The sequence below is a fragment of the Salvelinus sp. IW2-2015 genome, linkage group LG16, assembly GCF_002910315.2.
Source record: "Salvelinus sp. IW2-2015 linkage group LG16, ASM291031v2, whole genome shotgun sequence".
NCBI lineage: Eukaryota > Metazoa > Chordata > Actinopteri > Salmoniformes > Salmonidae > Salvelinus > Salvelinus sp. IW2-2015.
This window is the reverse complement of record NC_036856.1, coordinates 723,093-749,235: the sequence shown is the minus strand read 5'-3', so window position 1 is coordinate 749,235 and position 26,143 is coordinate 723,093. Positions and strand designations below refer to the sequence as shown.

The 26,143-nt window shown below is 41.7% G+C and overlaps 1 protein-coding gene across 12 annotated transcripts in view; it reads right to left on the bottom strand.

The window, feature by feature from the left end:
* The window catches only part of adgrl2a (adhesion G protein-coupled receptor L2a), a 199,614-nt gene that overhangs the window by 100,226 nt on the left and 73,245 nt on the right, over positions 1-26,143 (bottom strand). For 11 of the 12 annotated variants that reach the window (XM_024003751.2, XM_024003759.2, XM_024003760.2 and 8 more), the window contains exons 1-2: positions 9,437-9,561; positions 3,428-3,641 (exon numbers count right to left, since the gene is read on the bottom strand). In XM_024003751.2, the coding sequence (XP_023859519.1) occupies positions 3,428-3,641; positions 9,437-9,560 (338 nt within the window). In that variant the 5' untranslated portion in view covers position 9,561. Of the gene's footprint in view, positions 1-3,427; positions 3,642-9,436; positions 9,562-26,143 lie in introns of those variants that run through there. The other variant, XM_024003753.2, reaches the window with a different exon arrangement.

The window sequence follows — 26,143 nt, the reverse complement described above, 5'->3', positions numbered from 1 at the left end:
AGTCAGAGAAAGTGCTCATTATTAGAATATTAGTCCATTTTGTATTATGAAAATCAGTGAATTGCTAAAAAGACTATCCTGAGCCCTATACTACGAATATAGTTTGAGGAGTTAGCGAGGCAACTTTGGTCACCTCAGAGTTCAACTTGGGATAACCGGTACCACGAAAGTGGCTCACCTTTTAGCCAGGAAAATGTATATGGCAATGAATCCTTCAGATCGAACCTGCTCCGGGGCAGGCTAACTCATGGCTAACTACATTTACCCTGAATGAAGAATCTAAGCAGCAAGGTGAAGACCAATTACATCAGATTCTCTCCCTCGCAAAGATAGCATCATCATCCACTTCATTGGAGGAAGACAATCGATAACATATTTTATTACTCCAATGTTTTTTGTGTGTTAAAACGTAGTAATGTTAACATACCTATCACATCACACATTTAGTAATGACAAATGCATTTGGAACTTCAAGCACAGTAAAACGTCTGTATGAATTAATACATAGACCTGAAAACACTGGACACTTTAATAAACGGAACACTAGTCACTTTTATAGTGTTTACATGTTTTGCAATACTCATACAGTTGAAGTCAGAAGTTTACATACACCTTAGCCAAATACATTCAAACTCAGGTTTTCACAATTCCTGACATTTAATCCTCGTAAAATGCCCTGTCTTAGGTCAGTTAGGATCACCACTTTATTTTAAGAAAGTGAAATGTCAGAATTATAGTAGAGAGAATTATTTATTTCAGCTTTTGTTTCTTTCATCACATTCCCATTCGGTCAGAAGTTTACATACACTCAATTAGTATTTGGTAGCATTGCCTTTAAATTGTTTAACTTGGGTCAAAAGTTTTGGGTAGCCTTCCATAAGCTTCCCACAATAAATTGGATGAATTTTGGCCCATTCCTCCTGACAGAGCTGGTGTAACTGAGTCAGGTTTGTAGGCCTCCTTGCTCGCACACGCTTTTTAAGTTCTGCCCACAAATGTTCTATACGATTGAGGCCAGGGCTTTGTGATGGCCACACTAAATACCTTCACTTTGCTGTCCTTAAGCCATTTTGACAAAACTTTAGAAGTATGCTTGGGGTCATTGTCCATTTGGAAGACCCATTTGCAACCAACCTTTAACTTCCTGACTGATGTCTTGAGATGTTGCTTCAATATATCCACCACATTCTCCTCCCTCATGATGCGATCTATTTTGTGAAGTGCACTAGTCCGTCCTGCAGTAAAGCACTCCCACAACATGATGCTGCCACCCCCATGCTTCACGGTTGGGATGGTGTTCTTCGGCTTGCAAGCATCCCCCTTTTCCTCCAAACAAAATGATGGTCAGTATAGCCAAACAGTTCTATTTTTGTTTCATCAGATCAGAGGACATTTCTCCAGAAAGTATGATCTTTGTACCCATGTGCAGTTGCAAACCGTAGTCTGGTGGTTAGTCTTTTCTATGGCGGTTTTGGAGCAGTGGCTTCTTCCTTGCTGAGCGGCCTTTCAGGTTATGTCGATATAGGACTCATTTTATTGTGGGTATAGATACTTTTGTACCTGTTTCCACCAGCATCTTCACAAGGTCCTTTGCTGTTGTTCTGGGATTGATTAGCATTTTTCTCAAAGTACGTTCATCTCTAAGAGACAGACTCCTTCCTGAGAGGTATGACGAATGCCTGGTCCCATGGTGTTTATACTTGTGTACTATTGTTTGTATAGATGAACGTGGTACCTTCAGGCATTTGGAAAATGCTCCCAAAGATGAACCAGACCTGTGGAGGTCTACAATTTTTCTCTGAGGTATTGGCTGATTTATTTAGATTTTCCCATAATGTCAAGCAAAGAGGCACTGAGTTTGAAGGTAGGCCTTGAAATACATACACTGGTACACCTCCAATTGACTGAAATTATGTCAATTAGCATATCAGAAGCTTCTAAAGCCATGACATAATTTTTGTGATACAGTGAATTATAAGTGAAATAATCTGTCTGTAAACAATTGTTGGAAAAATGACTTGTGTCATGCACAAAGTAGGTGTCCTAACCGACCAAAACTATAGTTTATTAACAAGAACTTTGTGGAGTGGTTGAAAAACGAGTTAATGACTCCAACCTAAGTGTATTTAAACTTCCGACTTCTACTGTATGTATCCTATTCTATTCTACTGTATCTTAGTCTATGCCGCTCTGACATTGCTCGTCCATAAATGTATATATTCTTAATTATATTCCTTTACTTAGACTTGTGTGTATTGTGTATATATTGTGAAATTGTTAGATATTACTTGTTAGATATTACTGCACTGTTGGAGCTAGAAACACAAGCATTTCGCTACACCCACAATAACATCTGCTAAACACTTGTATGTGACCAATAAAATGTTATTTGATTTAAAATAATTGTATCGATAGGAGTGGGAAAAAAGGTGCTTGTGCATTGATAACCACACCAATGCACACCAAAGTAATACAATAAGGATGCCACTTCTAAAAGTATATTTCACACGATAGCCTGCTGAATTTGCAATATAACTTTTCTTTCATTTTGATTTCGGCACAAATTAAAATGTGGCACTGACTTGCCCATGGATTGATGTTTCAGCAGTGTCTCAATGAACACCCATACAGAAAACGCATGTATTATAATACACACTGACTATACCAAACATTAGGAACACCTTTCCTAATATTGAGTTATCTATGACTCAATTGTCTCAAGGTTTAAAGATCCTTCTTTAATCTGTCTCCTGCCCTTCATCTACACTGATTGAAGTGGATTTAACAAGTGACATCAATAGGGGATCATAACTTTCACCAGGATTCGCCTACAGTATGTCATGGAGCAGGTGTTCTTAATGATTTGTACACTCAGTGTATGTCACTATATTAGGGGTTGGTATGGGCAGTTCGGCGTTTGACTAGCCATGTGTGACATGCAAGCGCAGTTACAAGCCTGCTAGAGTTAGGGGCACTGTCATAGTATGGATGAAGCCTGAGCTGGAATAGGAAGCTAACTGAAGCTGAGTAGATCTAGCTTGCTTCATAGTATACCCCTCTGTAGTGTGTAGTCCAGAGACTCCTGTCTGTACAATATAGACAGTGATGTAGTGTGTAGTCTACAGACTCCCTTGTAGCAGACACTGGGCATCTGGGAGCATCCAGTGGCCGTTCATGCCAAGGAGTCTGACGTTAGTCTTGGAATAGGATTTGCCAATGAAAGCAGTTGGAGAAGAGCAATCTCTTAATGGTGAGTGATTTTGGGTAGACTATGTCTGGGGGAAGTCAAAACTCATTTAAATTATGTTGCTGATAACTGAATATTGATATCCCATTTTGATTCTGACCACGTGTTAATCCAAATTGATTACACAGAAAAAACAGGTGTAAAAACAACAGTTCCCATCAGGAATTACAGGAGGTTTACCTTTGTGACATGATCTTGTAGGCGTCTGGCAGATAGCAGTTGATGTTCTCCATCTGGAAGGGGTCAGCGTCACAGATCTTGTCGTCAGTTCGGCCGTAGTTGGCACTTTCAATCATGATGACATCACTTCCTGGACAGCGTAGGTCGATCGGATAACCCTCGCAAGACAGCTCTCTCCTCACCAAGCCGAACGGCAGGGCAGCCCGGCTAAACCCTGAGGGAATAGAAGAGTCTTCTATCAGTACAAAAGAAAATCAAAGAGAGAAATGTAGCCACTCTGAAAGACTCACCAAGGCTGTAGACTGGAAAATGACTAAGAATTACAAAACGTGCTTGGCTAAGACAGGGATATGAGAATACGTACAACCCCATTAGTATGCCACTGACATGCCCATAACACAGTTGTGACTGACTGACAAAGGTGTAAAAGGAAACGTCATAAAGCGGCATGAACTCTCAACCAAAACGAAAACTTTTGAAATATAGCTAATTGTTTTGGATCCTGAAATCACTGTATATCAATGATGAATGTGAAAACTCTCCTTTAAAAATGTTACGTATTTTGATTAAAAGTTTCGGACTCTCCTTTTTAACTGAAATGTTGTGTATCAATTAGCTTTAACGACACCATTTGAAGCACTGCATTTAAGTTTCCTTTATTCTCTCCATGGAAATTTAGAGGGGGGGGGCTTGTGTTCTGAAAATGTGAACACGGCCAAATAGCTGTGCTTAAAATAGTTAACTATTTTGCTCCATTTTCTTCTCTCTCAATTCATGATTTTGAAAGGACAGCTTTCCTTCCATTCCAGCTATGAACTGTCACATCAGCTAATACATCACTCTCCAGAAATAGACTGAATTCTCCATAACTTGCCCATGACAATGGTTTCAGCGAGTTACAATTTAGTACAGACACAGCCGTCTGGCATTTGTACTGCTGAGGAGAACTCTTGCCACACATTGCCCTGTATATAATAACGTTGTTAGCTGTAACTTTTCTTTCTTGGTTGAAGCACATGTCGTTAGTGTTTACCAACTTCTTCCTCTCTAATGAGTCTGTGTTCACAGTCTGGTGGCTTGAAAAAATGTCATTACTCCTTTTCATACACTCATTTGTTGTGTAAGACTGGCAATGGCAACTCGGACAGATCCTGTCTGTGCTATCCTTGATAATTACCCAGGGCCTTTGCATTTCATAAATTAAATCGTTTATACTCACCAAGCATGAGCTCAAAGCAATTCACTTGAACTCTGCTAAATTGGCCCGCGAGGCTACGTTTTTTCTCTCCCATCGAATGCTTCATCAATTAACAACCAATAAGAGTACTTTGCACAATGTAATGCTGTACTACTGTTGTTAGAGACAATCAACATTCCGGGTTTTGTCCCTCTCTAGAAGTGCGACCCTGATGTTTTGCTAAGGAAGAATAATGTCAGCTTAGAATAATGTCAGTGTCTGATGCTTCCGCTTTTGTGCCAATAAGATGGTTTTGTTAATGTGCTCAATGCTTTACAGTGTAGATTTTAGAGGAAATAATGGTTGCATCACTATAGAGTCAGATTGCTGTCTTTAATAGTTGTATTAGTCTGTTATTTATGTTTGGAAGAACCAGAACATGGGGGAAAGAGACTATTTTGCTATTGGTCTTTTTTTGACATCCAACTTTCTCATCCGACCATTAAACATGAAAAATAAAAAGCATTCAAGTCTGATAGGCATTCACCTTACTTCAAAGTCTGCTGTTTTTTCTTCTCCTCACTACAGTAGAAAGAAATTATGCTTTAGGTGATACACAATTCAGAGGTGTTGTTGGCTCGCGGGAAATCCTCAAGTTAAATAAAAACAAAAAAAACACGGCATGTCAGAAACATGATTTGACAACCAATCTAACGTTTATGTCAATGCATTCCAGCATAGCTCCATCATAAGTGAGTCACACACAATGTAATAACTAAGAGAACTTTTGTAATACATCAGGGTTCCCTATTATCCTTATTATTGGACATGAAATACTTTAAAAACGCCAGCAAATCAGCTACAAGTGATTTTAATTTTGGAAATCTGTTCCAAAGTATTCCCACACATAATAGAGAGATGTATTAGATATAATAATAGAGAGATGTATAATAGAGAGATGTATACAGATGTGTGTGATTGTATATAAATGTAAGCAAGGTTTGAAATGATTATGTTTTAGTCAAACGTTATATATGTTTGGGCTTTTTGTAGTCTACAAATTATTTCTAATTATGTTCTGGCCCTCTTCCCATCCGCTCAAGAAAAAAATTGTCGCTCGGCTGAATCTAGTTGATGATCCCTGTAATACATCAATCGATGACAATTTACAATTTGTATACTCACACACCCCTTTGAGACAAGTCAATGTATAATGTCTTTCTTTTATGTCATACGGTTTTTCACTGGAACAGCCTATTTTGCTTTTAGCACCAGTACGGTACATGTTAAACATTTTGAAAGCTCCTTTTCAATGTTTTCCCCTTAAAAATGGCTTTGTCCACAAATGTACTGTGAGTGAGCTACAAAACTGGTTTCAAGATTGTGGCACATTTTCAAGGTGAAGACTAAAATGACTATGGGGTTATACCCAGGACTTGTACTGTATTGGTACGTAACACATACCTAGTCTGACAAAATTTAACATTATTTACTATGTTTCCTCAAATTGAGAACTTTACATTTGCCTTTGGTGGCCACTGGCCAGTAGGCTTTTGCCAAGCTTCAAATGTCATGAATGTTTTGATCATATTGCCAACCAGAGCCATGCACAGACCTTTGGAGGGGCAGGTGCTCGCTCAAAGATTATTATTTTTTTAACCACAACATTTTTTTTTTAACCCAAATTCTCTACTGCTAATACTTCAGAATTCTGTACTGCTCCCTTTAGTCAAATTTCATTTTTTGTTTTAATAGACCTTTCTTTTTCAGCAAAAACCTACTGCTCACAGAGGGCAAGGTTATCAGCAGATTATGTAAATCAGCTATGTAGTTAGCTAGCTAACTGTTAGCTATGCTGTTGTAACAATTTAACTACTCTTTACTTGTGTTTGAAGTTTGTTCTGCTGCTAACATTCGCAGTAGGCCTTTTGCAACTGAAAGACGATGCCCAGAGCTTACCCAAGATGTTGCACAACGATTGAAGTCAATAAATCATTGATTAAGTCAAAGCATGATATATTTGGGCTTGAAGTGGAGACTTCTTGAAATGCTTATGCAATTAGCTAGCAAACACTTGCTGTGATAGCTGGGATAGCTAACGTTAGCAGTGATACATGTGTAACGTTATGGTATCAAAACTTCGTAGTGAAGTGAGAGGTCATAGTTACATCTATTTACAGGTTTCTATCACAAGAGAGAACAGCTGCCAGACAGACACGCCACAGGCTTGCGATTTCTCAGCACAGAATCTGTGTGTCTGGCGATACAACACCACTAGCATGCATGCCTGAAGCTTCAGTGCCTACTCGCATTCCAGTGAAAATGCCAAGAGTGGACTATTCCACTGATGACTACAGTTATCAGTTATCACTGACATCATCTGCAGCACGGAACTGTAAGATACTTGTAGTGACCTTGTCATGGTCATGTATGACTAAATGTGTTGTTGCACTAATACATTTGATAGGTGACTTGTATTGCTGTGCCAAAGTACTAGATCTAGACTAATGTAGACAGTGAAAAAAACTGTACCTCACACCTGCAATCTTTTATCACTGCTACAGAGTCCCAGACACGCCTGTTCTTATGGTGAGGAAGTGCATTGTGTACGAAGACTGCCTGCTGCAGCTTTTCCAATCCTGTCCAGTTTGCACCGGAGAATGTGAAATCATGAAGCGGTTCCAAGTTACCCTGATCTGCATTGCCCAGATTTGCCCTCACTGTGACAACACCAAGATGTGGACGAGTACAACACCCCTGCAGGCAACCTCCACCTGACTGCAGGTATAGCTTTCACCGGCTCTTCTTTTGCTCAGACAACAAGGTAAAGCAAAATATGTTCTAGTGTAATCTGAAACCTTGGATGTAAGTATATAATGCTGATCTACATTTTTATGTGCTTCATTTCTGTTTCAGTTCCTGAATGCGCTAAAAGTGCAGACCATTTGCAAATAAACCGACTACAGCCATCAGTGAAAGGTACTGCATCCAACCACATACTGGCAGTGGAAGTCGGAGTAGAACGTCCTCCTCCAGCAGTCTGTCGGGGAACCTGTGGATCTGAAAGCAGACTCACCTGGCCACTGTGCAAAATGTGTTTTGTGAAATATATTTGCACGCTGTCTACTTTTTGAATTCCATGTGGACAAAGGCACACACATGCCTGCATGTCCTATGCATATTTGACCATACACACACACATACAAAATGTCCACACTTCTCTTGAGTTGGACTGACATTGACCTCAACCTCTAACATCTAACAGGGTCCTACACCATGGTCAACTTGAACATCAATCAGTGGAGGCTGCTCAGAGGAGGAAGGGAAGGATCATCCTCCTCAGTGAATTTCTTAAAATAAAAAATTGTAAAACATTGAAAAACTAGACTAAATATATTCATGTCACCAAATAATTGATTAAAACACACTGTTTTGCAATTAAAGTCTACAGTAGCCTCAACAGCACTCTGTAGGGTTGCACCATGGTGTAGCCGGAGGACAGCTAGCTTCTGTCCTCCTCTTGGTACGTTGCCTTCAATACAAAACCTAGGAGGCTCTTGGTTCTCAACCCCTTACATAGACTTACACAGTAATTATGACAACTTCCGGAGGAAGTCCTCCAACCTATCAGAGCTCTTGCAGCATGAACTGACATGTTTCCATCCAACCAAAGGATCATAGAAGGAATCTAGTACTGAAAGCACAAGCTACAGCTAGCTAGCACTGCCGTGCATAATATGTGGTGAATAGTTGACTCAAAGAGAAAGAAAGACAACAGTTGAATTGTTTTCAACAAATTCATTTCTTCAAAAATGAAGGAGAAGCAAGAGAAAGAGATTGTCATTTTTTTCACTTTCAGTTTCACTTACTTAGCTAGCAATTGCAGCTGGCTAGTTTAGTTACGCAAACACTCAAACAAAGGGATTCTATGTTAGCCAGCTGGCTATGACTATCCAACACAACACTGGAATTCTTCTAGTCAAGGTAAGCTTTTGGTTTTATAAAATTATTACTACCGGGGCCCGACGGTCTAACTGCTTACTGACTATACACTGTAACGTTACTGATTGTAGCGGGTTTACCAACGCATTAGTTATATTACCTATGTTGACTAATACTTTACTTTAGCTAATATGGGGACAACGATGTAGGCTGTGTATAGCGGTTATGACATGGTTTGGCTTGGAAAGGTTTTTTCGCCTGGTCACATACAGCTGATGTGTTGTTCTTTAAAGTCCAATGTGGCTACTATGATCAGGGGTGCATTCATTCCGCTGACTCTGTCCAAAAAAAAATTGGGATGAAAATACCTGAATTTGTCCAATAGAAACTAATTTGCATCTGTTGGAATAGTGATTACACCCTAGATAAGCTAGATGCAGGCAAGAGTGTGCAAGGCTGTATTGAATGTGTCACTGTGTGTCATCTGAACATTTTCTCTTGACCTACGTTGTAAGCTTTCATTCATAGGCTAAGTTGTAGGGAATATTTGAGTATCACGTAGTAGCCTAAACCTATCGATGTTACACTGAACTGGACGAATGGAATATGAATGAGAATCATCCAACATGCTGTAATAGAAATAAGGCCTTGCTCATGAAAAAAAAATTGTTCTCCCTCATCATAAACGGCACTGACCGCCACTGACATCATTAGTGTTGGACGTACAACTTGTACAGGTGAGCTTTTCATCCATGGAGTACCTTTTTCTGCCTAGATAGGCATCGCTGTGTCATGTTGGTAATGGCATCTCTGAATACTGATTTGGAAGCCTCTGCCCAGCCGAACAAAGATTGAAGTAAACATTTCCAATAATACTGTTTTTCGCTTACACAGAGCAACAATGTTGGCAACAGCTTGAGAATGGAGGAGGGACTGCTGAGGAGCCTTGCTGCCCTGGAGGAGGCAGATGTCAGCATTGGCTCCATAGTCACAGATCGACACCCCTCGATCCATAAGTACCTGAGGGAGGAGAGGCCTGACATCAAGCACTACTACTACAACCACCTGTACTGGTTGGCCTCAATGTCAAAGTGTGGTGAGAAGATGGTGGCAAGGTAGACATCGGTAGCTAACCACATCCAGGATGTTCAGTCACGATGACGACATATTCCCAAACTGCCTGCACCAACCCCTTACAGGCGCAGAGACCAGAAATTGGCTCAAACCGAGTATGTGTAAATAGTTGTGTGAACGTTGCTTATCCCTCTATTTGTGAACCTTTGTGTTTAACAGACTTACAACTACTCTATTCAACAGGCACCGGTGAACTCTGCGTTCTACATTTGGTGGGGAGACCAAAATTAGGTAGGTTTAGTCTGACCTGTTCAAACTACAACATAGAATATATAATATGATACCCACAAATAGATACTAACTGCCACTGGTAATAGTACAGTGACTATGTGTGTATGTGTTCACAGATGTATGGAGACTTGGAGTCCAGACCGACAGACGGGATTGATACGGATGACTCTGAATGGAGAGAGACCTTGCACTCAGCATTAAGACACAACTTGTATTTACTAGACACAACTTGTAATTGTGTATTTTTTTAAATATTTCATTGTATGCTATTAGTCAACAGGGGGAGGGAGAAACCCTGTGTGTTACGTACAGGGTTGTTAATTCTACATGGACCTGTTACTAAATGTGGAAGTTATCCAAACACCTAGTTTATAATATCTACATAATTTCAGCAATTGCACTCTTATTACTCTGTAGGCTACTAACCGATCCAAAGCTTCCTCTGGCATCTAACCATACATCTATCTGCCTGTAGTTATTGGACTCAACCTGCAGGACCCTAGGGTTGAGGCAAACACCCTTATACCCAGGTGTGTCATGCACGACACTCCTCCTGCCACCTGAATGCACAGATCCATAACCTGTAATGCATAAACACCCACTGGAGACTTGAGACAGCACAGCTTTGCCTAGAGAGCTGTGCAGTGTGCATGTCAGTGGGTAGACAGTCAAATCCTGTCCCTGTGGTGAGGGGGTGTAAGACAGCTACAATACACAACTTATTTTGATGCTCGGTAAAGTGTATGCATACTGTCTTCATGTAAGCACATCAATATGATTTTTTTTTTACAGTAGAAACGTTTGGTTTGTGTAGCACCACCACACACACAGAATTAGAGTGGACAAATCAACATAATACACAACATACCTCTGCAACCTCCTTAGAGCACAAGTTCTGAAGCTTGGAGAGATTTGTGCAATATTCATAAGTGAACCCGAAGGGGATATTTATATGAGTAATTCTGGTATTAGTCACCCTCTACAGATCTAACAGCAGACATAAGGTTGCTAGCTACTTTTGTAGCAAGGTGTGGAAGCAAACGAGTGACATGACACACATGCAGAAAATGGCTCTTGCCACCTTCTGCATAACTGGATTTGATGGAGAAATATCAGCTAGCATGTCTAGCTAGCTGCAGATATAGCTAGCTCACAGGAGGTTGGTGGCACCTTAATTGGGGAGGACGGACTCATGGTAATGGCTGGATGTATCAAATACATGATGCCATTCCATCTGCTCTGTTCCAGCCATTATTATGAGTCGTCCTCCCCTCAGCAGCCTCCACTGGGCTAGCTAACCGTCAGCTTGGCTAAACATAGAACGTCAGTGCAGGCGTTAGCGTACAGAACAGAATAATAGCTACCATCGCTCGTTCTGATTTAGGGCTAGCTAGCAGGGGGAAAAGCAAGCCAAAGAACACCATCCCAACCGTGAAGCACGGGGGTGGCAGCATCATGTTGTGGGGTGCTTTGCTGCAGGAGGGACTGGTGCATTTCAGAAAATAGATGGCATCATTAGGGAGGAAAATTATGTGGATATATTGAAGCAACATCTCAAGACAGCAGTCAGGAAGTTAAAGCTTGGGTCTTCCAAATGGACAATGACCCCAAGCATACTTCCAAAGTTGTGGCAAACTGGCTCAAGGAAAACAAAGTCAAGGTATTTAGTGTGGCCATCACAAAGCCCTGACCTCAATCCTATAGAAAATCTGTGGGCAGAACTGAAAAAGCGTGTGCAAGCAAGGAGGCCTACAAAACTGACTCAGTTACACCATTTCTGTCAGGAGGAACTTATTGTGGGAAGCTTGTCGAAAGCTACCTGAAAAGTTTGACCCAAGTTAAACAATTTAAAGGCAATGCTACCAAATACTAATTGAGTGTGATGACAGAAACAAAAGCTGAAATAAATAATTCTCTCTACTATTATTCTGACATTTCACAATCTTTACATAAAAGTGGTGATCCTAACTGACCTAAGACAGGGAATTTTTACTAGGATTAAATTTTCAGGAATTGTGAAAAACTGAGTTTAAATGTATTTGGCTAAGGTGTATGTAAACTTCCGACTTCAACTGTATTACTTTGTGTATAAGGAAACTAGTGGAAACCCTACCACACAGAGCCCACCTTACTGCTGTCCACCACCCACTCAGCAATTTTAGGTTTTCTGTTGTGTGCCTCTCCTCCATATTCTCAGTTGTCAATACGTACTTCATGTCCAACTTCTCATCAATGTGATGGTTGCAGTGATGTGTGACAGCGTGTTCATAGATGTCCAACAATCTGTTGTTAACGCCACGTATGGTGGTTTGAGAGCGCCCACTTTGTACAATTTCTCCATCAAGGTCGTCACGGTTTTTCGACATGGCATCTTGTAGTTTTGTTCCCGATATGTCATTAGCATATTGAAGCTGACATCCTATATCATTGACAATGGCTGCATATCAACTCTCAATCATTTCTGTCATCAGCGTTGTGATTTTCTCACTCCATCCCTTTATGGCACCGCTGCCAATGCCTCTCTTTCAGCATTGCACCTGTACTGCCACTGTAGCTCATTTCCACCTCGCAAAGTTTGCATTTCCTCACCTCATTTAACTTCTCAAACTATTGCCATGCAGGACTTCGCTGCTGTCGCTTTCTCGTCTCACTCTCTGCCATTTTTCCAACTGTTAACGATGATAACATCCGGAGACCTTTATATCCATGGCAAATCATTTGAAAGATGCATATCTCCTCCTACTTACAGCATAGTTACGTTAGATATGTTTAATTTACATTTTTGCCTTTATGATGATGATGCTGATGATGATGATCGGGACCTGTTAATGGTCGTTTTGTGATAACTGCACTGTGATTTTACATTTTGTAACAAATTTAAACGAAAAACCTTAACGATTCCAAATGTGTTTAAACGTCACACCCCTAGCTATTACCATGTAGAGGGTCGTTGCCGATTGCTTTAGCACTTGAAACCATGTTTTTTCCCAATGGTCTACATTGGGCTGCATTCCTGTTTGACTCAATTTACTTCACATGGATCAAATAGGTTGCAGTCGTGTAAATCTGAATGAGATATATTAGCTTGCACTGCCCTACTTTGTGACTGGAAAATATCTGGTTCTTGAGCCAAAAATGCATGCCGTCAGAGTTTGATCCTCTGCATGTGTGATGCCAAACCACCCATGCTCTGCGTCCCAACAACACTGTTAAAACACTTAAATCACTCTGCAGTGCCTCTAAAAATCCAGATTCTGGTTTTATGACTGAATCCTGGTGCAGTCATTGTGCTTTAAGTACAAAAACAAACCCGCACGACATAGTTAAGGAAAAGATAATTAACTCAACAGCAAAGAGTCATGATCAACTCTCGATAGGTTCCATTTTCTATCATGACACCTCTTTAATGTCATCATGTTCTTGTTAAAAATCCCGGGACATTAAACAGCAACATGTCAACAGCAAGATGAGTGCAGCAAAGTTGACATGTTTCTGATTCATGTCCGGAAATGTTGAACATCCAAATAGTTCATACATCATAGAATCAAAGTGTTGTTCGGTAACAACGTCCAAAAAGCCTCGCAATTGATTAGGCCCGGGGTTGAACTACTTTCTCACCCTGGTGTTGGGTTTCGCTCCAGGACAAGGGGATGACTGACAGACAAATCAATACAATGATGGGTAGCTTATATCTGGTCAGGCTCACTACCTTATTTCCGACTAACGGTATGGTGTACATGTTAGGACATTCTCAGTCTTTAACCTTCCCTACTATTTTATTTCAGACCAATGGTACATTGTACATGTTAGGACACCCTCAATTTCAAACCCAAACCCACTAGTTTATTTCAGACCAATAGTATGGTGTCGATTTTAGGAGACCCTCAGCACTCAATCAGGTGATTGAAGTTCTGGTTCTATCACACCTAGAGTGCTGTCCAGTCATGTGGTCATCTGCAGCAAAAAAATTGAAACAATCTCCAAACTCACTCAAAACAGGGGTGCCAGATTAGCAGTTCATTGCTCTATCCGTATGAATGTCAACCGAATGCATCTTAATCTCTCATGGCTTGCCATTGAAAGCAAATTAGTATCCAGTCTAGATATTCTTTAGGAATGTAGTAATTTTCAAGACACCAAATATTTTTTAAGACCACAAGCAATGAACAAACCACTAAACCAGACAGGCAAGTTCAGGTCATATGATACCCCCCAGACCAAGGACAAATCTCCTCAAATATATAGAGACATCACCAAATGTAATTATTTACCAAATCACATTTCTCAGACAAAAAGTAAACCAACCTTCAAGAAAACAAAAAAATAACATCTAATGTGATCGGTCATATGACTGGACAGATACTAATCCCATTGAAGTTAAATGTATCAAATCAAATCACATTTTATTAGTCACATGCGCTGAATACAACCTTACAGTGAAATGCTTACTTACGAGCCCCTAACCAACAATGCAGTTTAAAAAAAATACGGATAAGAATAAGAAATAAAAGTAAGACGTAATTAAAGAGCAGCAGTAAAATAAGAATAGCGAGACAATATACAGGGGGGGGTGCCGGTACAGAGTCAAAGTGCGGGGGCTCCGGTGAGTGGAGTTAATACATACATGTAGGTAGCGTTATTGAAATTACAATGCATAGATGATAACAACAGAGAATAGCGGGGGGGTATGCAAATAGCCATTTGATTAGGTGTTCATGAGTCTTATGGCTTGGGGGTAGAAAATGTTTAGAAGCCTCTTGGACCTAGACTTGGTGCTAAGGTACCGCTTGCCTTGCGGTAGCAGAGAACAGTCTATGACTAGGGTGATTAGAGTCTTTGACAATTTTTAGAGCCTTCCTCTGGCACCGCCTGGTATAGAGGTCCTGGATGCCAGGAAGCTTGGCCGCAGTGATGTACTGGGCCGTTCGCATTACCCTCTGTAGTGCCTTGCGGTCAGAGGCTGAGCAGTTGCCACACCAGGCAGTGATGCAACCAGACAGGATGCTCTCGATGGTGCAGCTGTAGAACCTTTTGAGGATCTGAGGACCCATGGCAAATCTTTTCAGTCTCCTGAGGGGGAATAGGTTTTGTCGTGCCCTCTTCACGACTGTCTTGGTGTGCTTGGACCATGTTCGTTTGTTGGTGATGTGGACAACAAGGAACTTGAAGCTCTCAACCTGCTTCACTGCAGCCCCATTGATGAGAATGGGGGTGTGCTCGGTCCTCTTTTTCCTGTAGTCCACAATCATCTCCATTGTCTTGATCACATTGAGGGAGAGGTTGTTGTCCTGGCACCACACAGCCAGGTCTCTGACCTCCTCCCTATAGGCTGTCTCGTTGTTGTCGGTGATCAGGCATACCACTGTTGTGTCATCAGGAAACTTAATGATAGTGTTGGAGTTGTTTCTGGCCGTGCAGTCATGAGTGAACAGGGAGTACAAGAGGGGCGTGAGCACGCACCCCTGTGGGGCCCCTGTGTTGAGGATCAGCGTGGCGGATGTTACCCACCCTTACAACCTGGGGGCGGCCCGTCAGGAAGTCCAGGATCCAGTTGCAGAGGGAGGTGTTTAGTCCCAGGGTCCTTAGCTTATTGATGAGCTTTGAGGGCACTATGGTGTTGAACGCTGAGCTGTAGTCAATGAATAGCATTCTCACATAGTTGTTCCTTTTGTCCAGGTGGGAAAGGGCAGTGTGGAGTACAATAGAGATTGCATCATCTGTGGATCTGTTGGGGCGGTATGCAAATTGGAGTGGGTCTAGGGTTTCTGGGATAATGGTGTTGATGTGAGCCATGACCAGCCTTTCAAAGCACTTCATGGCTACTGACGTGAGTGCTACGGGTCGGTAGTTGTTTAGGCAGGTTACCTTCGTGTTCTTGGGCACAGGCACTATGGTGGTCTGCTTAAAACATGTTGGTATTACAGACTCGTACAAGGAGAGGTTGAAAATGTCAGTGATGACACTTGCCAGTTGGTCAGCACATGCTCGCAGAACATGTCCTGGTAATCCATCTGATCCTGCAGCCTTGTGAATGTTGACCTGTTTAAAGGTCTTACTCACATTGGCTGAGAAGAGCGTGATCACACAGTTGTCCGGAACAGCTGATGCTCTCATGCATGTTTCTGTGTTATTTGCCTCGAAGCGAGCATAGAAGTAGTTTAGCTCGTCTGGTAGGCTTGTGTCACTGGGCAGCTCTCAGCTGTGCTTCCCTTTGCAAGCCCTGCCACATCCGACGAGCATCAGAGCCGGTGTAGTACGATTCCATCTTAGTCCTGTATTGATGCTTTGCCTGTTTGATGGTTCGTTGGAGGGCATAGTGGGATTTCTTATAAGCTTCCGGGTTAGAGTCCCACTCCTTGAAAACGGCAGCTCTAGCCTTTAGCTCAGTGCGGATGTTGCCTGTAATACATGGCTTCTGGTTGGGGTATGTACGTACGGTCACTATGGGGACGATGTCATCAATGCACTTATTGATGAAGCCAATGACTGATGTGGTGTACTCCTCAATACCATCGGAGGAATCTCGGAACGTATTCCAGTCTGTGCTAACAAAACAGTCCTGCAGCTTAGCATCTGCTTCATCTGACCACTTTCTTATTGATCTAGTCACTGTTGCTTCCTGCTTAAAATTTTTGCTTGTAAGCAGGAATCAGGAGAATAGAATTATGGTCAGATTTGCCAAATGGAGGGGGAGGGAGAGTTTTATATGCATCTCTGTGTGTGGAGTAAAGGTGGTCCAGAGTTTTTTTCCCCTCCAGTTGCACATTTAACATGCTGATAGAAATTTGGTAAAAAGGATCTAAGTTTCCCTGCATTAAAGTCCCCGGCTACATGGAGCACCGCCTCTGGTTCTTGTTTGCTAATGGCAGAATACAGCTCATTCAATGCTGTCTTAGTGCCAGCCTCTGACTGTGGTGGTATGTAAAACAGCTACGAAAAATAATAAATAATAATAATAAAAATACTGTAGACTGTGGTCTACAGTCTATCATGAGATACTCTACCTCAGGCGAGCAATAGCTCGAGACTTCCTTAGATATTGTGCACCAGCTGTTATTTACAAAAATACATAGTCCGCCGCCCCTTGTCTTACCAGACGCCGCTGTTCTATCCTGCCGGTGCAGCGTATAACCAGCCAGCTGTATGTTGATAGTGTCGTCATTCAGCCACGTCTCCGTGAAGCATAAGATATTACAGTTTTGAATGTCCCGTTGGTAGTTTAATCTTCCGTGTAGGTCATCTATTTTATTGTCCAAAAATCGCACGTTTGCTAGCAGAATGGAAGGAAGTGGGGGTTTATTCGATCGCCTACGAATTCTCAGAAGGCAGCCCGCCCTCCGGACCCTTTTTCTCCACCTCCTCTTCACGCAAATCACGGGGATCTGGGCCTGTTCCCGAGAAAGCAGTATATCGTTTGCATCGTCCTCGTCAGACTCATTGAAGGAAAAAAAGGATTCTGCCAGTCCCTGGTGAGTAATCGCAGTCCTGATGTCCAGAAGTTATTTTCGGTCATAAGAGACGGTAGCGGCAACATTATGTTCAAAATAAGTACAAAAATAAGACTAACAAAAAAAACTATCGGTTGGGGGCACGTAAAACGTCTGCCTTCTTCTCAGGCGCCATCTTACATGTAAGGTATTTTAATTGTCTGTAACGTCTACTTATTAAATGTTTGTAGTGGCTTAATGTAAAGTGTAATTTATTGTAATGTATTTTAAGTTCTGTGTTGGGATCCAGGAAGATTACATTTTGCCGCCAGCTATTGGGAATCCTAATAAAAATTCAAATTCAAGCCTCACCCTACTAGCTTATTTCAGACCAAAGGTACGGTGTCCAATGTCTATTTTAAGACACTCTCAGTCACAAGACTGAGTCACCATCATCATCATCACCATCTGTATTGTATTTGTTGAGTGCAATTCAGTTTTATTCTCTATGACAAGACCTCACAGAAAATATCTCTGCAATATCTCGAAATTATGAAGAGATGGCTTGCCAAATCACTTTCTGAGATTGACAATCAAGAAGGATGCCTGTGATCCTCACTCAAAATGTATGCACTTCAAATATTTCTGTCAACATCATTCTCTCAAACTGGATTTAGTGGATGCATGAGAGGCAATTACTAATCAAATAAGGCAATGCTTCTCCTAGCTTCTCCTATCCAGAGATTTTCACTGGGTAGACAGGGAAAGCGAAATGAAAGTTGATCTGAAATATCTCAATGACATAAACTCAACCTTTTCTTCACTATAACAGTCAATAACTTAATAATGGGCTGCTGTTCCTTTTTTGTTCAGACTTGAGGAGAGAAAGGAACCGAAGCACCATTGATCATGGCATTGTACAACAATGCACTGCAATTACACAAGAAGAATATGATTTTTGCACATCTAACATTAAAAATACAAATACTGATTGTGCCAGGCTGTCTCTTTTCAAATAATTACCACATCACCCAACAGGTGAGAGAAAGTAATAATGATTTAGATCATGGAGCTAATAGCTTAATAATGCAGCAAGATTAACACCGATCGTATTTACTAGTTATGTATCTCTGCAGTTTATGCTAGAGGATATGCCGCCACACACACACGAACGCACACGCGCAGTTTTACAAAATAGTAAACGTAAACTACAAAGGTCGTTCCACGAATAGAGTACATTTTGGGTAGTGTAACTTAGTAAAAAAAGACTATTAATTTCACCAAAGAGCACATGATCAACTTAATAAAAAACATGTTTCAACATCTTAAGTGGTTGAATAATATTTTCTGCTACAGCAAGTGTCATTAAAGTAACATGGTTGACCGTTTTCTTCTTAAATCAGCCATGAATCCCCTTGTGACAGGGGGAATCAAATCAAATGTTATTGGTCACATGCACATGGTTAGCAGATGTTATTGCGAGTGTAGCGAAATGCTTGTGCTTCTAGTTCCAACAGTGCAGCAATATCTAACATGAAATCGTACAATTCCACAACAACTACCTAATACACACAAATCTAAGTAAATTAATGGAATAAGAATATATACATATAAATATATGGATGAGCAATGGAAGAGCAGCATAGCCAAGATGCAATAGATGGTATAAAATACAGTATATACATATTCAAGTGGCATATTCAAGTGGCATTAAAGTGACTAGTGATCCATTTATTAAATTGGCCAATGATTTCAAGTCTGTATGTATGTAGGCAGCAGCCTTTCTGTGTTAGTGATGGGTATTTAACAGTCTGATGGCCTTGAGATAGAAGCTGTTTTTCAGTCTCTCGGTCCAAGATTTGATGCACCTGTACTGACCTACCCTTCTGGATGGTAGCGGGGTGAACAGGCAGTGGCTCGGGTGGTTGTTGTCCTTGATGATCTTTTTGGCCATCCTGTGACATCGGGTGCTGTAGGTGTCCTGAAGGGCAGGTAGTTTGCATTTACATTTAAGTCATTTAGTTTGCCCCCGGTGATGCGTTGTGCAAACCGCAACACCCTCTGGAGAGCCTGCAGTTGTGTGCAGTGCAGTTGCCGTACCATGCGGTGATACAGCCCGACAGAATGCTCTCAATTGTGCATCTGTAAAAGTTTGTGAGGGTTTTAGGTGACAAGCCAAATTTCTTCAGCCTCCTGAGGTTGAAGAGGCGCTGTTGTGCCTTCTTCACCACACTGTCTGTGTGGGTGGACCATTTCTGTTTGTCCATGATGTGTACACAGAGGAACTTAAAATGTTCCACCTGTTCCACTGCTGTCCCATCGATGTGGATAGGGGGGTGCTCCCTCTGCTGTTTCCTGAAGTCTACGATCATCCCCTTTGTTTTGTTGACGTTGAGTGAGAGGTTGTTTTCCTGACACCACACTCCGAGTGCCCTCACCTCCCCCTCTCGTCGTTGTTGGTAATAAGGCCTACTACCGTTGTGTCATCTGAAAACTTGATGATTGAGTTGGAGGTGTGCATGGCCAAGCAGTTATGGGTGAAAAGGGAGTACAGGAGGGGGCTGAGCACCCACCCTTGTGGGGCCCCAGTGTTGAGGATCAGCGAAGTAGAGATGCTGTTTCTTACCTTCACCACCTGGGAGCGGCCAGTCAGCAAGTCCAGGACCCAATTGCACAGGGCGGGGTTGAGACCCAGGGCCACAAGCTTAAGGATGAGTTTGGAGGGTACTAATGGTGTTGAATGCTGAGCTATTGTCAATGAACAGCATTCTTACGTAGGTATTCCTCTTGTCCAGATGGGATAGGGCAGTGTGCAGTGTGATGGCGATTGCATCGTCTGGGGACCTATTTGGGCGGTAAGCAAATTGAAGTGTGTCTAGGGTGACAGGTAAGGTGGAGGTGATATGATCCTTGACTACTCTCTCAAAGCACATCGTGATGACAGAAGTGAGTGCTATGGGGCGATAGTCATTTAGTTGAGTTACTTTTGCCTTTTTGGGTACAGGAACAATGGTGGCCATCTTGAAGCATGTGGGAACAGCAGACTGGGATAGGGAGAGATTGAATATGTCCATAAACACACCAGCCAGCTGGTCTGCACATGCTCTGAGGACGCGGCTAGGGATGCCGTCTTGGCAGGCAGCCTTGCAAGGGTTAACACGTTTAAATGTCTTACCCACTTCGGAGAATGAGAGCCCACAGTCCTTTGTAGTGGGCCGTGTCGGTGGCACTGTATTATCCTCAAAGCGGGCAAAGAAGGTGTTTAGTTTGTCTGGAAGCAAGATGTCGGTGTCCGTGACGTGGCTGGTTTTCCTTTTGTAGTTGTGATTGTCTGTAGACCCTGCCACATACGTCTTGTGTCTGAGCCGTTGAATTGCGACTCCACTTTGTCTCTATACTGACATTTAACTTGTTTGATTGCCTTGCGGGGGGAATAATTACACCGTTTGTGTTCGGCCATATTCCCAGTCACCTTTCCATGGTTAAATGCGGTTGTTCCCGCTTTCAGTTTTGTGCGAATGCCACCATCTATACACTGTTTCTCGTTAGGGTAGGTTTTAATAGTCACAGTAGGTACAACATCTCCTATACACTTCCTATAAACTCACTCACCGAATCAGCGTATATATGTCGAAATTATTCTCTGAGGCTACTCGGAACTTGTCCCAGTCCACATGATCAAAACAATCTTGAAGAGTGGATTCCGATTGGTCAGACCAGCGTTGAATAGTCCTTAGCACGGGTACTTCCTGTTTGAGTTTCTGCCTATAGGAAGGGAGGAGCAAAATGGAGTCGTGGTGAAATTTGCCCAAAGGAGGGTGGGGGAGGGCATTGTATACATTGTGGAAGTTAGAGTAGCAGTGATCCAGTGTTTTACCAGTGCGAGTGCTACAGTCAATATGCTGATAGAATTTAGGTAGCCTTGTTCTCAAATTTGCTTTGTTAAAATCCCCAGCTACAATAAATGCAGCCTCAGGATATATGGTTTCCAGTTTGCATAAAGTCCAGTGAAGTTCCTTGAGGGCCGTCGTGGTATCGGCTTGAGGGGGGATATACACAGCTGTGACAAAAACGGAGGAGAATTCTCTTGGGAGATAATACGGTCGGCATTTAATTGTGAGGAATTCTAGGTCAGGTAAACAAAAGGACTTGAGTTCCTGTATGTTGTTACAATTGCACCATGTTGTTGTTAATCATGAAACATACACCCACCCTTCTTCCCGGAGAGATGTTTATTCCTGTCGGCGCGACGCACAAAGTGTCCAGGTGGCTGTACCGACTCCGGCAGCAAATTCTGAGAGAGCCATGTTTCCGTGAAACAGAGTATGTTACAATCCCTGATGTCTCTCTGGAAAGCAACCCATGCCCTAATTTTTTCTACCTTGTTATCTAGAGACTGAGCATTAGCGAGTAAAATACTCAGAAGCGGCGGGTGGTGTGCGCGCCTTCCAAAGTCTGACCAGAAGACCGCTCCGTCTACCTCTTATCTGACGCCGTTGTTTTGGGTCAGCCTATGAAATCAGTTCAAATGTCCTGGGTGGTTCGGACAAAGGATCCGCTTCGGGAAAGTCGTATTCCTGGTCGTAGTGCTGGTAAGTTGATGTCGCTCTGATATCCAATAGTTCTTCCTGGCTGTATGTAATAACACTTAAGATTTGCTGGGCTAACAATGTAAGAAATAATACATAAAAATAATAAAATACTGCAAAGTTCACTAAGGACTAGGACTTGCAAGGCAGCCCTCTCTGTCGGCACCATCTTCTCTTCTGGAAGCTTGTGTCCAACAGGAAGGGGCAATTGAATGTACGCTTCACAAAAAAAATGACATTGTAAAAGAAATGATGGCCTAGCTATCTATGGGTAACATGGTTGTGGTATGCTCGACACATTCACCTTTCCACCACAAAACACCTGAAGATTGCCAAAAAGAGTAGAACCAGCTCACCAGCGTTTACACTATGATTTGATTATTACATGTTCAATGTTTCTTTAGAAAAAAAGTTTTTTAAAGAAATAGTTTCACCAAACGGTCAACCTTAAAATCAATGAATCACTAATCACATAAAATAAAAAATAACCTTCAGAAATGACTTAATTAAAGCAAGAACATAACTAGGGGTTTACAATTATGGTGAAAACATGAAGAAATGTTGGGGTTAAGAGGTTAAAATCTTCCTATAAGTCGTAAAAACATGACAAGGGACATGTCAAAATGCAGATTTATGGCACCTTAGCAAGTCTTTATTTACATAAAAACTGATTTAATAAATTTTACATGTGGTCTATATTAAAGGGCACTTATAACAAGCTTTTATAAATGCAATATTGCTGCACAATTTCTGCTTAAAATATCAAAGGGATGCTAAATGTACTCTATTAGTCTAAGGACCTATATGCACATGAATTGCTCATTGTTCAAAAGGCTATTACATGCACACATTCTGTACGTCTAAAGCTCTAAATCATTTCCCTGTGTTATTGTTGATGGCTTTTGTGGTTGTGTCATGAAACACATCTAGGGGATCTCAACAGCTTATTAGTATTTGAGAGCACTTGTTGCTATATTGTGTTTCAGAGGCCTTTCTAATACCATGCATTGTACCATGGAGAGGTGCTGTAGGGACCAACAAAATGGGCAAACAGGTTCCTCTGCTCTTCAATGACCACAAAGTGGGGCACATATGCACTTGGATGAACCAAGAGAGAGAGAGAGAGAGAGAGATTTAATCTGTATGTTCTTTACATTATCATCAGGCACACCTAACAGCCTTTTCAACACTTGTGTCTCACTTCAATGTGATAGTAGTAAAAAACAACACCAGCATATTTACTAAAAGAGAAAGGAGCATCTCAATCAAGACATATAAAGGTGACAGATACTCAAAGATCTGCCTCCCCTTCTAATTAAATGATGGGAGTGTGGAATAGAGGTAGTCAATAATATATTACAAGGAATGCTCAATCCGGTGTCCATGGCAATCGGTGGTCCACCAGTGCCATAATTGCAGAGATCCTCCTTGTTGACATGGCACCTTATCAGGCATTCTGGTCAGTCACTCGGTGAGTAGCTTTTCAATTCCTCTCAGGCAGCGATGTAGCCAGCGTTGAACTCAAGTGTGTGTGTGTGTGTGTGTGAGCAGGCCAATGCCACACAGCACAATGTTGTGCATTCAGCGAGGCCCCTTCACTCTGTCCACAGACAGTAATTAACTTGTAAGCTTGGGTAAATAACACTGAACACATACCTATTGTAGAGCCTTGATTCGAGATCAACATGCAACAGAGTTCGGGCCAATTCAATTTCAAATCCAGTCAATTGAGAAAGTAATTTTCTCATTGAAAAGCATTAAATAGAATTGGAATTGGAATTTCAGTGTACTTCCTGAATTGACTGGAATTAGAATGGAATTGATCCCCAACCCTGGCATGCAAGCATTGGGGGAAAATACATTTTTGGGGGTTTTGCCCTCTATTGAACTGCCAAAATGAGCAAACAACCATCCTTTTTTAGGGGTGACTTGTCTTTAACACACGTTGATCATGTATGGGTCAATGTGCCGCTAATTGATTTAGATTGACGCTCAGGACCTCAATTTTGTGGGTTTACAGCCCTTTATGGTACCTTTGGAACTGCCTCTATTTTAAGCTTTAGCCCCATCCATCTCTTTAAGGATTCACATGTGAGGCTATGTACTAAACAACCACAGATTTCAAGACTAAAGGCTGGTTTATACAACGGGTGTGTTCGTAAATTTAATCTGGAGTGCCAGAGCGTTGTCAGATTGACCGTTCATAAAATTTAGAGCGTTTCGCTCTCGGAGCATTCAGAGCACACATTGGACGCTCTGGTTGAAAAGTAGGGTTGATGCGAACGTTCAACAGCACCCAAACTAACTGGCTAACGGTGGCTAGCTTGCTAGCTACTTCCAGACACAAATGAGAGAACACCTCACTCTGACCATTTTACTTGCCCTAGCAGAGCTGGTTAGGCTGTTTTATGTTATCCAGAGCGTTGGTGACTGCAACTGTGCTGCTGGCAAACATTTAATTGAGCCTTTTTGCTAACGTTTACTGACACCGGCCATATTCAACGGGTGTTGAGCGTTCGTAAAGTCGTCAGTTATTCTGCGCTCTGGCACACTCAGACGAAAGTGCTCTGAAATCGGAGTAAATAGCCAGAGAGAATTTACCAGCTACGTCTATCGACAGTTGTCGCAGTGACATCATAAACATTATATTGAAATAGTTACTTGCATAGTGGAGTCTTGTTTAGACATGTAGCTAGCTAGCTAATCAATTAACCATAATCCCAACTCATAACATTACTACCCTGCATGAATCGGCAGGTAGCTAACCATCCAGGTTCAATGTTAGCTAGCTAACATTAGGCTATAACTAGCAATGCAAATGGCTCTGAGATACAAATAATGTTACTATGCAGATCATACATGTAATGTTAGCTAGCTAGCCCATCAGCTAACATTAGCTAGCTAGCTAACAATACACTTTAACTTGAAATGAAAACGACTTTGACAAAATTTGATATGGCATCTGAAAATGTATCTCGCTAGACTCTCTTACCCATAAACACGGATGGACGCTTCTCCCTCTCTGTCACGGATGCCATGGTTGCCCTTAGTTGGAAAAGGTAATCCGGTGACAGGTGTTTTATACAACAGCCTTCTGTGTGTTCTCTTTTCGACTCCGTCTGCATATTTGCAATCAAACGCCAGAATTTTCTCCATCTCCTTAGCTATCATACTCTAATTCCATTGATTTCAAAACTCGGTCCTCCAGAAAGTGGTGAGCAACACTTATGCAGTTGTACTACGTGATATCTTTCAAAAAAGCAGTGTTAAAAAGGATTACCTACACACACTGGCCAGATTATATTATAGACAGAAGCAGGCTACATGGCAGATCAATCCGAACTCATCTCTCAGCATGTCCAGCCCACTCATTATCTCAGCCAATCATGGTTAGCGGGAAGGTTGCTACCTTTTTCCATGGCTAAACCAACTAGGCTCATAATTTAACAATTGTATTTGTATTTAAATGGCATACACATTAGTTATTAAGGCACATGAAAGTTCACGTTCCAGAAGGCATTTCTGCCTAAAAACGCATTTTGATTTAAAAAAGAAGTTTATGTTCAAATGGCACTCCTGTGAAGTAGGGATGTGTGACATACGCCTAGTTTCCTGAAACGAGTCACGTATTACACACCATCTCTCTGGTGCTATAAAAGTTGTATAAAAAAATATTCTACCAGACAGATCAATTGGAAAGTAACCATCTGCCAGGATATGAGTGTCACTGAAGCGGGGGTAATGAACAAAATGTTTCCTATTTCACACAAACGGAGTCATTAGGATGTGTCCTACGCCACAATCCTAAACTGCTGAGGGGATACTACTATTAGCAAACAGACGTGGGGCATAGTGTAGCAGCACACACAAACATACACACAGAGACACATGCACCGACGCAGGCAGGCACGCAGATAGGCACAGGCATGCACACACACACTAAACTGAGGAATACAAACCATATGGAATATTGAATGTTGGGGAAAACTAACATTGATTTTTCAAAGCTGAATTGCTGACAAACTATGCCACTCTCATCATCAGCAACTGATATTGCAGATTGGAGAAGCTTTGTTTTTATTCATCAGTAACCATTGTGCCTACAGTAGACTATTTTCATATTAAAATGGCATTGGATAAAGTTTCCAAAGTACAGTCAGAGGCAAGGGGAACCTGATCAAAAGGCCCATTCACCCCTCTCATACTGTGCCCATTG